The 12,919-nt window shown below is 53.8% G+C and overlaps 6 protein-coding genes across 6 annotated transcripts; 3 read left to right on the top strand and 3 right to left on the bottom strand.

Annotated features, from left to right (window-relative positions):
• Positions 1-2,104: 2,104 nt before the first annotated feature.
• J4E83_010366 (uncharacterized protein) lies at positions 2,105-3,187 on the bottom strand (the record flags this gene model as incomplete). The annotated part of the gene is made up of 1 exon (XM_049337247.1): positions 2,105-3,187. The coding sequence occupies one exon, from the start codon at positions 3,185-3,187 to the stop codon at positions 2,105-2,107; it is 1,083 nt and encodes a 360-aa protein (XP_049183636.1).
• Positions 3,188-4,535: 1,348 nt separating this feature from the next.
• J4E83_010365 (uncharacterized protein) lies at positions 4,536-5,389 on the bottom strand (the record flags this gene model as incomplete). Its single annotated transcript, XM_049337246.1, has 2 exons — positions 4,536-4,648; positions 4,906-5,389. 2 exons carry the CDS (start codon positions 5,387-5,389, stop codon positions 4,536-4,538), a joined length of 597 nt encoding a protein of 198 aa, XP_049183635.1.
• Positions 5,390-6,173: 784 nt separating this feature from the next.
• On the top strand, positions 6,174-7,958 carry J4E83_010364 (uncharacterized protein; the record flags this gene model as incomplete). The annotated part of the gene is made up of 3 exons (XM_049337245.1): positions 6,174-6,311; positions 6,358-6,835; positions 6,886-7,958. The coding sequence occupies 3 exons, from the start codon at positions 6,174-6,176 to the stop codon at positions 7,956-7,958; spliced, it is 1,689 nt and encodes a 562-aa protein (XP_049183634.1).
• An 891-nt stretch (positions 7,959-8,849) lies between these two features.
• Positions 8,850-10,165, top strand: J4E83_010363 (uncharacterized protein; the record flags this gene model as incomplete). Its single annotated transcript, XM_049337244.1, has 3 exons — positions 8,850-8,980; positions 9,289-9,913; positions 9,959-10,165. 3 exons carry the CDS (start codon positions 8,850-8,852, stop codon positions 10,163-10,165), a joined length of 963 nt encoding a protein of 320 aa, XP_049183633.1.
• Positions 10,166-10,289: 124 nt separating this feature from the next.
• On the bottom strand, positions 10,290-10,836 carry CYP1 (heme binding; the record flags this gene model as incomplete). Its single annotated transcript, XM_049337243.1, has 2 exons — positions 10,290-10,757; positions 10,804-10,836. The coding sequence occupies 2 exons, from the start codon at positions 10,834-10,836 to the stop codon at positions 10,290-10,292; spliced, it is 501 nt and encodes a 166-aa protein (XP_049183632.1).
• Positions 10,837-11,024: 188 nt separating this feature from the next.
• Positions 11,025-12,605, top strand: J4E83_010361 (uncharacterized protein; the record flags this gene model as incomplete). Its single annotated transcript, XM_049337242.1, has 1 exon — positions 11,025-12,605. The coding sequence occupies one exon, from the start codon at positions 11,025-11,027 to the stop codon at positions 12,603-12,605; it is 1,581 nt and encodes a 526-aa protein (XP_049183631.1).
• Between the last annotated feature and the right edge of the window lie 314 nt (positions 12,606-12,919).

Here is a 12,919-nt window from a genome sequence, read left to right as displayed (position 1 = left end):
TCGTCGCCTTGTAAGGCTTCGGCTGCGCCCTGGTGCTCATCTTACCCCCGTCCAAGCGTCGCTTCCTGGCCATGTCGGGCTGTTTCCGCATGCAGCTTTGGTCGCCCGGGCATCAACACCGCATCTTTTTTTTCACGATTGACATCATCACCGCGCTCATGAGTTGTGCGCATGCAGCAGCCTGATCAGCACGGTGCGCTGGGTTTGCCCGAACAACTCCTCTGACATGCGAAACCACGACGCCCCGGGCCACCGTCCGAGCCTCGCCGCCGTCGCTACCAAAAGGGCTGCCTGCCCAACGGCGGCGCCTTCCCGGATTGCTTCACTTTCTCGCTGGCACCTTCTTGCATGTCTGTGTCTCCAGTTGTTTCACCACCCTCGACGGCAGTAGCCCCGCAGGAGGCATGCCATTGTGCGACAATCCCATCTTCGATCCCCCACCACCTCTCACCACCTCACCATCTACTGCGACACCTACCCGCCCATCTAACTTTGCATCCTCACCCCATCTCACGTAATGCGTTCGACCGCATCCTAGGGCACCATCACCACACCCCCCGCCGGTCCTTTTTCCTAGAGTCGGCACGATCCGACCAACCCATGCTATTCGGCAATTATATCGCGGGCCTTGTCATTCTCTCGGTGCTACCTCTGCTTTTTATCCTGGCGCGCTTCTACTCAAAGCGCACGCGACTACTGCCATGGACTATTGATGATACGTTTTTGGTGTTGGCCCTGGTATGGTCTGACCCCTTTACAGAAGGCACTCTCTAACCACGTCGGGTAGCTCCTTCTCTACGTGGTGATGGCCATGTTTATTGTTTGCGAGTCGCTCACGTCTGCGATTCATACTGCGTTGCTAATGCGACGAAGCGATGGCTGCTAGTCTTGTCCGTCAACACATGGTGACAGCTGCCACGGCGGATCTCAAGCGAACGCTGATAGTATGACATTCTTGCTGTGGATAACATTCTGGCTGTGAGGCGGGCGCTCACGCTCACAGATACTGTGGCTCTTCCGGCTTCCCCTAGCCATATGCACAGCCTTCACTCGATGCGCGATTCTCATCTTCTTCATTCGGACCTTATACACCAGGACGTACAGCTGGTTGAGATACGGTGGTATTGTCAAACCTTACACATCCACCACCATCCGGTATCCACATGTTTATTAATCCAAACCACAGCTCACTTTTGTACCATTGCGGCAATCGCCCTGGGACTAGCGTCTGTCATGGTAATCGCGCTCCACTGTCGGCCGATCAAGCAAAACTACACAATACCTTTCGAGGATCCACGATACTGCTTCCGACTGAAGCCCTGCGTCGTCACCATAGCGGTGCTCGGAGTAGTCCTAGATGCGGTCATCTGGTGTTTTCCGCACTACGTGGTCTGGCATCTGAAGCTGCGCCATTCCCACAGGGTGGCTGTGTCGGCCATATTCGCATTTGGGTTGTTGTGCGATCAGGGACCATCCTCTCTCAGTCATGACTAACGTGAGTAGCAACATGTTCATTGGTGCCTTTCGTGTCGACTCACTGGCCGATGTCGCATACCAAGGCGACGTAACGTACGGCATGGGCAACACTCTGATGTGGGCAATCGCCCAGATAAGTACTGGAATCATTGTAGCATGTCTGCCTCATCTACGTCCTCTGTTCGATTGCATTCTGCCACGCCGGCTCATCCACCTCAGCACCCGCAAATCCAAGACTCAATCCAAAGCCTCTCAGGTCTCAGCTCAGTCTGTACTCGTTCCTCCGATCATCCAAAGCAGAGCTGGATCCATTGTTGTCACTACGCAGATCGCTGTTCAGCCCGGTTCGCCAAATCTGTTACCACCTCCACCACCGCCGATAGATATCGTGGATGGGCAGCTTGACCCTTTGGGCCCGATATTCCACGTTGAGCCAGGACCTGCGAAGCGTACGAGGGTAGTGTCATATGATTGTGGTGTGTCGCCGCGTGGTTGTGGCCTTCCTTACTGAGCTGTGGCTGATGTCGTGTTTTCTTACAGATGCGCACTGTTGCATACACTTCGCTTCCTCCCCGCATACCTAGTTTGGTACTTCTCTGGGTGTTTGAAGCCCGACAATGTGAGATAGTTATTCTTCAAGCGTTAGGACGTACGTGGACCATCCAGCCGCCGCCAGCTGAATGATTCGCTCGTCCCTCAAAGCTGTGACGCGTTCAAATCTCTTCTTGAAGTCCGCATCCGTTGCTAGACCCAACTGGCCCCTGCTGTTGTCTCCCGCTGCGAACAAAACTCTTTTGACCCTTCCTTCCGTCTTACACGTTTGGGCTGCCACTAGGATGTGGCCATGACCAACCGCTACCTCATACACCTTTGCGTCCTGACCATCTATCCGGACGTCCAAGCACTTGACAAACTCCTCTTGAACGTCATCAGCACTGATGCCCGTTACCAGTGCGCTCGTTTCAGGATTGCCATTCAGCACGTCCAATTCTTCATTTGACCCAGGACATGCCTGACCCCATAAGAAGAGTTCGCCGTCCGAGTTGAAGGCCGCGCTCATGTACCCGCCCGATGCCACCTTCGTGACGTAGGTCATTTCAAGGTAAGGCACGGGCGCAATGTCTAAAGCACCATCATACGGTCGGCCCAAGCACTTCTCATACCTCGGATCCCTTGTCTCCGTCCAAACGTGCCCATCGTCGTCTAGCGCAGTCATCGTCGTAGCATTCCCAACGCACAGCGGGAATTCGCCAAGTTCGTAAGGAAGGACCGTTACTCCGGTCCCCTCACCCATCTCACCGGCCTCAAGATAACGCCGGAAAGCCGCAAAGTCTTTGACCCGCACCACCGACTCCACAGCCGCGGAACGATGCTCAACGTAAACCAGTACATGCCCCTCACTCCCGATCTTCACGTCCCTCACGATCTCAACCTGATCGCTTACGGTGAAAGTTTGTATGTCTGGTACGCCATTGTCCTCGATCTCAACATCGGTACCAAACAAGACGACCGTCTGATCCGCTGCTTTCCGGTCGATGTCCTCCCCACTCTTGACAGTCAACACATACCCCCTCAATCCATCGTGCATCGTGCTACCGAAGAAGATGATCTCGCTTCCATTATCGCGATTTGGACCGAGGGGAAGCGCTCGTTTCAGATCGCTGTCGCTGGTCAAGTATTCTTTCTGAGCAGCCGTGAGGCCTGTGCCCATGTACCGAACGTGTGGTTCCCCAACACCATCACTACTACCACCATTCTTATTCCCCTCTCCATCATCTCTATTTCCATGATCAACTGGGTTGCTGCAAGCGACCACAGCGTCGCACCAACCCGCCCAAAGCACTCTGATGCTCTGTGCCTGCAAAATACACCCAGTGCTCCCCGCGCTAGTCCCAGGGCGAGCACCCTCGTGTTTCACACCAAAAGCGTACAGCCGCATAGTGCGATCCCGACTTGTCTTGTAGCGGACGAACAACAAACAAGCTGTTCGAAACAGAAAGTAGAAACGAGAACGACAGAAGCAACACAGGCCGTTGGGATCTGTAACCAATGTTGTCGATCGTTTACGCCTCTTCCCGTGTCGATCTGCGGGCGGCGCGTGGGGTTGGGTTGGGGGGTGTGGGTGGAGGTGTTACCGTACCAAACATTTACCGTGTCGCGTAACGTGTTGTGACAGATCCATGGATGGGGCCAGATGGGTCTTAGCGTCGACGCGACGCGACGCGAATTAGAAGCATTCGAAGACGCAGGACACGCAGGACGCGTTCGTCCATCCCTAGCGTAGGCGCGTACGTACGCGTCCTTTCAAGCTTCCTGTTCTGCGGTCGACCCCGAGGTGCCCGCGGAAATCTTAACCTCTGAAGCTCCACACACCGTGCGCTTTGTCTGCAGCGTCTGTGTTTCCATGATTAATCTTAATTAAAGTTGGATGTTTGGTAGACTTTCGCAAAAGGCTGTAACAGTGACAGCGCGGGAAGCGGGTTGCGGGAACCGTTTTCTTTTACTTTGCGCTTCGCTTCGCATTGCCATTGCTATATTGAGTTCGAAACATTGCCCGTTCCTCCATCATCGACGGGTCCCTCAACTACATGTGGGATGACGTAGAACGGTGTGTGGGGAAATTGCGATGACACCTGCGGGTAGCAGAGCCTCAGGATATTGTCACTGCCTTGTAAGGTTAGGTGGCGAACTACTAATCAAGGACGTAGACATTGGAAAAGAGAGGGGGAAGTTGGAAGGATTGAGTTAGGCGCCCTACTATCCTACTACGTACGACGGCAGACAGCACAATGCCAACCATGTCAATCCATCACGCGCGTGCATCATCATGCAAGATACGCGAGCCGACATCCCAATCTCCTCAAATCCTTCGACCTATACCAACTGCGTCATCTGCCGCTTCTTCTGGTGCTTTCCCCGCAGCCCGCTTCCAAGGTTCCTTGATCTCGTTTATCACGGAAAGTGGTCTGTTTTCGCATCGACAGGAGGACACGAGACGAGACGAGAAAGGAAGGAGCGAACCGAAGCTGACGAACCCCTCATCCGGACCATGAATTGGATTAGACGAGCACCCAATGCCACTTGGTCATGCCTAACCGCTGGAAGAAGGAAAATAGCGAGTTCTTTGGTACGAGGCCGGCGTAGGTGGACTGCCACCATGAGGCGAAGGTACCTGCATTGATTTCACGTGTTAGCGCTTTATCCCAAGTTCAAATCATTTTCTTCCCGTTCAATTCGCTTGACATTTCCGTGTCCTTTTCCTTCCAACCGCTTTTCTTAGTCACGAATCTTTCTTTTTGCTTTTTTGTCGAGTTCCACGGAACGTACTGTCGCATCTCCATCCCCGGATTCCCAATTCCCAGCTCACTGGAAACGAAGGGGAAGTAACACCCATACTGTCATACTCTCATACTATCATACTACACGTACCTTCAACCGGCCCCAGTTCAGCAAAACCAAGCGCTTCCAACACCCACGGCGCGACGATAGCGAGGACGCCCAGGGCAATGACGGTGCACATGACGGGGTGCTCGATGACGAAGCCCTCGATGCTTTGGGCGGCTTCCCACGCGGTGTCGCAGGCGCTGGAGATGGTGGGACCGAGTTCTTCGTGCGACGCGCGGAGAGCGGTGGTGAGGCGCGAGAGGATGTGTTGGGCGAGCGTGGTGCGCCAGCCGGAGGGGCCGACGAGGGCGTCTAGGTGCATGCGCAGGTGGGCGCCGGTGAGGCGGGTCGTGAGGAGTTTTTCGACGACGGAGTCTGCGATCTCATCTGTGACCTCGTCTGTAGGGTGGGTGTTAGAGGTAGCGGCGGAGAGTAAGGCGACTTTCTCGTCGGGGTAAGTGGTGTGCTCCGGCTCCTCGGTGCCGCAGGGGAAGCAGGCGAGGATCGCTTGGAGACATGCCATCGCCATGTTGTCAGCTTCTTTGGTGGTAGTTGGTTGAAGATGGAGTGGTGGTGAGTGCGATGTTGATATGTGTTCTGGCTTAGCGCTAGTGGCACTGCTGCGCCGCAGAAGCGGTGATGGTGAGGGTGACATAGAGCAGCCTCGCCCAATCGTTTTTTTTGAACGCCACAAGTATGCGACGCAGAATAGTATGGGGAGGTAGGCTGCAAGGCTGCAGGCAAGGCGCACTCTCATCTGTTCACAAGCCTAAGGACGATGTGAATGCAGTACAGCAATCTTACCAGATCTTGGTGAGCGCTTCTATCAGGTACTGCCTCTGAGTTGCAAGTCACATTTTGGAGCAGTACATCTCACGAGGATCATTGTCTACGAAATCCGTTGCGCGCTTATGCCCGTACAGTCTGGTGTAGTCTTGTTCTTTTCCAACAGGATCGAGACACAACAACACGTTTATGGCGATCGGTTGCTTGATGTAACACTGGCACGATTCGATGCCTCCAGGTAAAGGTGACGTTCGATGGGATCAAGTTCGCGTACACAGTTGCCATGTTTGTTCCGCTGGGCACTTGCCATGTCGTCTGATACTCTCTTACCGCAATTGGCACCGCTCAGCTGTTCTTACCTTTACTCCATCCTGCAGCCCGCTAGAGCAATACAAAGTGAAGTGCAGCTTCTTGATCTTCTAAACATCCATCGTCTTCTCATCGTTCATTTCGAATCAGACGCTTTCATCATTCAGTAAGAGGTCGACTAACACTGAAAACTGTCTTCCCCTCGATCGTTGCACGAGATGGGCGGCCACGCCTTCAAAGGGCTGTATTGTCCCCGCATCTCCCCATTGGTCTACGAGAGGGTCAAAGCAGAGACGAAAGCCGCGCTGCAGACTGTCTTCGCGCAAGTCGTGGTACCGACTGAGATGCCCGGCAAGGTATGACTACACATCTCACACGCTGCTCACCTGCTGACACCCACAGGATGACTACGGCGACGTCGACTTCCTAGTCTGCTCCCCTCTCCACTTCAAAGGCACCACCACACTCGACACATTCCCCTGGCAAAGCACCGTCTCTCTCATCAAAGACGTCCTCGATACCACACATGGACGCCAAGGCTTTCTCACCAGAGACTGCATGTACTTCGCCATCGACTCGCCCCACGGCGAAGAGAACTACTTCATCCAGATCGATGTCAAAGTCTGCTTCAAGCCGGAGTTGTTTCACTGGTGTCACTTCGAGCTCAACTACGCAAGTAACAGCAAGATGATCGGCAGTATGGTTAAGCCGCTGGGTCTTACTATGGATCCTGAGGGTATACATGTCCGTGTTGAAGAGATGGAAGAGACGAATTTTCCTGGTAGCATGGTGTGGGTTAGCAAGGATACGAAAGATGCGCTGCGGATTGTGGGTTTGGATTGGAGGATTTTGAATGGGGGATTCAAGACTAAGGAGGAGAGTAAGTTGTTGATCTGCGCTGTTTGTGACGTTTGCTGATGTTATATTCAGTCTACAAGTACTTGGCTAGCTCCTGGCTCTTCCACCCAGGCCACTTCGCCGCACGACTGGCCGAGGAAAAGTATAACGACCGACTTGAAGACCGCGCACCGTACTGGACACACTTCATCAAAGAATGGGTTCCGCAGCATTACCCTGGCTACCGTCCCATTCAGCAGACTACAGACCCCGAAAAGCCCGGTAGCAAAGCCCACGAGTACGTCGATCAAGACCTCTCAGTATGGCAAACCAGCACCAGAGCAGCTGTCCGCAACAAAGTCTTCACCATGTTCCCGCATGTAGCAACCGCATACTATACCAAGCGCGCCGCATGGGTCAAAGAGCGCGAAGAGCAGAGATTGCGCGAGCTTATCACCCAAGCCATTCCAACTGGTAAGAATGGCTGGAGCAGCGACGTACCCGTTCCAATCATCATAGTCAAACAGCTTCAGCCGCAGACACCCGATCTCGAACCCACAGCTACAGGCGAGCTAACACCGCCGTTGACACCACCGCTCACACCCGGCTCATCTCCCGATGCCTCGCCGATCTCACCGAGCGCTTTAGTCCCACCTCCCCTCTCCCCATCTCTATCAACCACCACCTCCCCCTCCCCAGCCCTCCACGTCGACGCCCTCCCTTACACACCACCCCTCCCATTCTCCGCCTCCCCACCACCCCCCAACATGTCCGCCGCCGCCAAACTGCTCTGTCTCTTCCGCTGGACACACTTCGACGCTTCCACCGGCACACCTTACCTCGCCACCGTGCCGCGCGACAAGGACTTCACGATGGCATGGACGGATGCGCAGTATGCTGGTGCAACGGATGGGGTGTTAGTAAGGTGGGCGGAGGAGGTGTGGTGGAGGGTTTGGGTTAGGCAGTGTGTTGTGAATTATAGGGGGATGTGGAAGAGGAGGTGGGAGAAGGATGTTAAGAAGGCGTTGTTGGCTGATGAGAAGGTGGAGGTGAAGGTTGCGGTGGCAGGGAAGGAGGATGGAGGGATGAGTGTAGTGGGAGAGAGGGTGGAGAAGGTTAGGGGAAGGTTGGGGAGGTTGAATGAGGCGCTTGTGGGTTTGGTTTAGGTGGGTTGTATTGGAGGTAGGTGGTGAGGTGGGTATGATCATTCCCGTATATCTCTGGCATGCGGGATGAATTTGGAAATTTGGAGTTTGGACGGGACTTTATTCGGGATATCCCATCTGGGCACTACATTGCTCATACGACTCTGCTTACGATGATGGCCTTTTCTCGAACATATCACATCACAGGAGTCATGGCTCCAAGGAAGCTAGAAATCTTGAAAAGGTGTTCACTTTACATTTCGCTCAGAATGAGCAAGCATGAATTCTGCAGTGAGGTTCTCCTCATCTCTTGCTCATGATCCCCATCCCTTGAGAACGCTATCAAAGAAGACCTGAGAAATCGATAAGAATTCCACGTTTTTCGCACAACACAGAACCGCGCAAGACCTCCCACGCCGATGTTGAGGCCTCTTCCGTTCTAAAGCTTAAACTCTAAATCCGAAAGGAGGCCTCCACATCGGCGTGACCGATCCCCCAAAGTCCTCTACCGTGCGGGAAGGCAGTCCACGCGAATACAAGTGATCTGAAGCGGCATTCGACGCAACGCGCTAGTTTCCGAAGCACTCGTTCCGATTCGGAACCCATACCCCACACTTGATCGACAACTCCTCCGCTGTCAGCCCCTCAATAATGACGCCAGCCAGACGCTCTGGTCCCAACTCCTGCAAGCTTGCAAGTACCGAAGATGAGGGGTCGTCATACATCATAGACTGGGTCTGGCTCCGTTGGAGGATCAACGTGCCTTTTGTCCTTTGCAACCATTTCCCACTTCACGATAATATACGCGCATCTCGTTCTATCGTCGCGACGAACTCTTTGTATCTTGTATCTTGTATCTCATATCTTTGACCTCTACACATTTGCACGCGACGCGCACGCCAACCCCCAAAAATGTCCAGCGACAAGATGAAAGCAGTGCACTACGAGGGTCCATTCAAGGTCTCAGTCAAGGACGTCGAGCTGCCTAAGATACAGCATCCAGATGATGTGATTGTCAAGGTTACGACAGCGGCGATTTGCGGGTCGGACTTGCATATGTATCAGGGACGGACGGCTGCGGAGGCGGGTTTGGTGTTTGGGCATGAGAACATGGGGACGATTATCGAGGTGGGGGCGGGCGTGACGCTGCTGGAGAAGGGGGATAGGATTGTGTTGCCGTTTGTGAGTATTTCGTGGAGATGTAGTGTGGATCGCGGAGGGCTGACGCGATGGATTGTAGAATGTTGCCGACGGCAGGTGTCGCAATTGCGAGGAGGGCAAAACAGCGTTCTGTACCGGGTAAGTCGAACTCCAATAAGGCTATCATGCACCAGTCCTAACAATAGAACAGAGTAAACCCAGGCTTCGCCGGCGGAGCTTACGGCTACGTAGCCATGGGCCCGTATCAAGGCGGCCAAGCGCAATACCTCCGCGTCCCCTTCGCCGACTTCAACGCCCTGAAGCTGCCCAAAGGAACCGAGCACGAAGCCGACTTCATACTACTAGCAGATATATTCCCAACGGGCTGGCATGGGCTGGTCCTCGCTGGTTTCCAGTCCGGCGAAAGCGTCGCGGTGTTCGGTGCAGGTCCTGTTGGTCTCATGGCAGCGTATAGCGGTATCCTACGAGGTGCAAGCAAGGTCTTCGTAGTCGACACAGTGCCTGAGCGACTGCAAGCTGCGGAGAAGATCGGATGCATTCCTATTGACTTCAGGAAGAGCGACCCGGTTGAGCAGATCATCAAGCTCAATGACGGCATGGTGGATCGCGCGGTCGACGCGGTCGGGTATCAAGCCGTGGACGCGTCGGGTAGCAAGGAGAAGCCAAACGTTGTCCTCGACCAATTGATCATGGTGACCCGGCCAACGGGAGGCTTGGGTATTCCAGGTTTGTATGTTCCGGCCGACCCAGGAGCCCCAGATGAGCAGAGCAAGAAGGGCCAAATTTTGATCTCGTTCGGCAAGCTATTCGAAAAGGTATGTCCATGTTTCGCATTTGTGATCCACTACTAACGACGGCAGGGCTTGCATCTTGGCACCGGGCAGTGTAATGTGAAGGCGTACAACAGGTATCTTCGCGACATGATTGTATCGGGCAAGGCTAAGCCGAGCTTCGTTGTGTCGCACGAGATCAACATCGACGACGCGCCGACGGCATACGAGAAGTTTGACAAGAGGATCGAGGGGTATACGAAGGTGTTGATCCATCCGAATGGAGCTCTGAACTAGTTGGACGTATGAGTAATTAATCTACATTTCATCTTTGAGTGACTCACGTTCAAGCATTGAGTGTAGCGTTGATGCGCTCTGTCATGCGATCGCGTCGACGCCTGGCTGATCTCGTTCCCCCGCGCTAGTATCGCTGCATCGCCATCGCGCCGTCGTCGACGAGGTATGCCTTGACAATCTTGACCTCCTCCACAGGGCGGTCTTCCTTGTCTGTCTTAACCAAGCCCAGCTTCTTCACAATCTGCATCCCGCTCTTGACCCTTCCAAAGATGGTGTGCTTGCCGTCCAACCACGGAGTCGGCGCCAATGTGATGAAGAATTGCGAGCCATTGGTGTTCGGACCGGAGTTGGCCATGCTGAGGATGCCTGCACCGGTGTGCTTGAGCTGGGGGCTGATCTCGTCCTCGAACTTGTCGCCATATATGCTCTCACCTCCTCGTCCTGTACCCGTGGGATCGCCGCCTTGGATCATGAAGTTTGGTATTATGCGGTGGAAGATCAGGCCGTTGAAGTAGTTGCGCTGCGTGAGCGTCGAGAAGTTTTTGCATGTCTTGGGCGCGTGGTCGTTGTAGAGTTCGATGACAATGGTGCCCTGGTTGGATTAGTCAGGTATTTATCGTATGAGAAGATTAACGTACAATAGTGGTATCGAGCGCGATGTCGGTTGCCATGGTGAATGTGTAGTTGAGGGTATGAGGACTGTGATGGCAGCTTCCCCACGAGCTGGAATTCCATGTGAACTTTGAGCACAGACCCTAGACCAGCCACATGCCTGCGCCACAGCTACTAGCTCAGAGTGATGATTCACAGCTAACAAACTATTCCAATATCTGGCAACCACAACCTCATCAACAAGAACATGGATCTCTCGAACTGGGCATTGCCCCAGCTATCGAGGCTTGTTCCTCTAGACGATGAGTCACTGAAGCAACTAATATCGTATACTGAGTCACTACCGCCCAAAGAAGCAGCGGACCATCTGCAGAATTTCTTAGGCGACAGCCCGCAAGCACTTGAGTTTATCTCTTCATTTAACAACAGGAGAAAGTCGAAGCCTTCCAGCGGCTCTGGTCAGGCTCAAGTGTCAAATGGAATGTCAGAAGTACCCAGGGCGAAGCCAAAGAAGAAGAAACCCGGTTTGAACAAACTTCCGCCACCACGACAAGTAGAGGACCATGGCAACGTATCTGGTGCATATCTCAAAAAAGATGAACAAGACTACATGGCGGGTAGCTCAAAGCCCAAGGCTGCTAAATTCGGCTTACAAGAACAACCTGACGGGTTGCAATTACCAACCTTCACTACGTCATCGGGGACATCAACCCCCAAATCCCGTGGTGTCTCGCCTGCTCCGCAACCAGCAAAGAAACTTCCAGGCCAACTCATCTCTGAGACCAAACCAAAGGCCAAGGCAAAGATTAATGTAACTGGTGGCACGCCCATGCATGGTGCCTCGACGGCACTCAATGATCTGGAGTCCGCAATCAGAGCACTTGAGATTCAGACGAACCCTACCCTTGCCCCACAAGACAACAGCAAACGGAAATGCAATTGCATGGCCACCAGACATCCTTTGCTCGAAGCTGCGCCAAACTGCTTGAACTGCGGAAAGATCATCTGCGTAAAGGAAGGCATCGGCCCATGCACTTTCTGCAACTCAGCTTTATTCAGTGCACAAGACATCCAATCCATGGTGCGAGTTCTCCGCGAAGAGCGCGGAAAAGAGAAGATGGCCGCCAACAACGCCGGCCAAAAGCGTGCCGATGTCTCACTCGCACCACGCCCGTTCTCAACACCCCGCACAGGAACACCCGCATCTTCCAATCCCGCCTCGGACGTCGAGTCTGAGAACGAGAAGCTCGCAAAAGCAAAACAGCACAGAGACAAGCTGCTCGCCTTCCAAGCCCAAAACGCCAAACGAACTCAAGTCCACGACGAAGCCGCCGACTTCGAAACCACAACAGCCGGCCTCAGCATGTGGGCCAGCCCCCAAGAACGCGCCATGCAGCTCAAGCGCCAGCAAAAAGCCCTGCGCGAGCAAGACTGGAATGCGCGCCCAGAGTACGAAAAGCGCAAAGTAGTCGCCAGCATCGATCTCTCTGGCAAGAAGCTTGTCAAGCGCATGGCTGCTACCGAGAGGCCGGCTACACCCGAGAGCGAAGATGAGCCACCCGAACCATCTCAACGGCCCCGAGATGGGAATACGCTATCGAGTGGGAGCGGGGCGTTCAGCAAGAATCCGCTGTTGGGTGGACTGATTAGGCCGACTATCAAGGTACAGGAGAGTAAAGGCAAGGAGAATGCGGGTGAAGGAGGCAGGAAGCAGACCTGGCGTCGCGTGCAGGATGATAATGATGATAATGAGCAGTGGATCTTGGATGGGGGTGTTTATGGCTCGAGAGCGGATAATGTGAGCTTGGAAATGGATGGTCTGAGATGATAGGTGCCATTACCTCCCTTACCGAAGTAACTACATTGATAGTGGTAAAAAGAACCAGCAAACAATATCCATCTCCACATCAGCGCGCGAATACATGTCAATGAAAGCACAGCGGTTATCTTCCAACAAAGCTCTCCCATCCTCTCATCCTACCTAGGCAACTCGAATTGACAACATAGTCTGCATGACCCCCGTAGCCGAACAGCCGTACTTGTGGCGTATCAAGCATCCACTCCGGTGTCGCTATCGTACATACGCGAGAGCGAGCATAGCTCACGGGACTAGAGACCATGCATCTGTACGGGGCAGGTCAA

Source organism: Alternaria metachromatica (assembly GCF_023757995.1).
Source record: "Alternaria metachromatica strain BMP 0045 chromosome Unknown scaffold_44, whole genome shotgun sequence".
In the NCBI taxonomy this organism is placed as follows: Eukaryota; Fungi; Ascomycota; class Dothideomycetes; order Pleosporales; family Pleosporaceae; genus Alternaria; species Alternaria metachromatica.
Note: the sequence above shows the minus strand (reverse complement) of the source record. Positions and strands in the feature narration are given on the sequence as shown.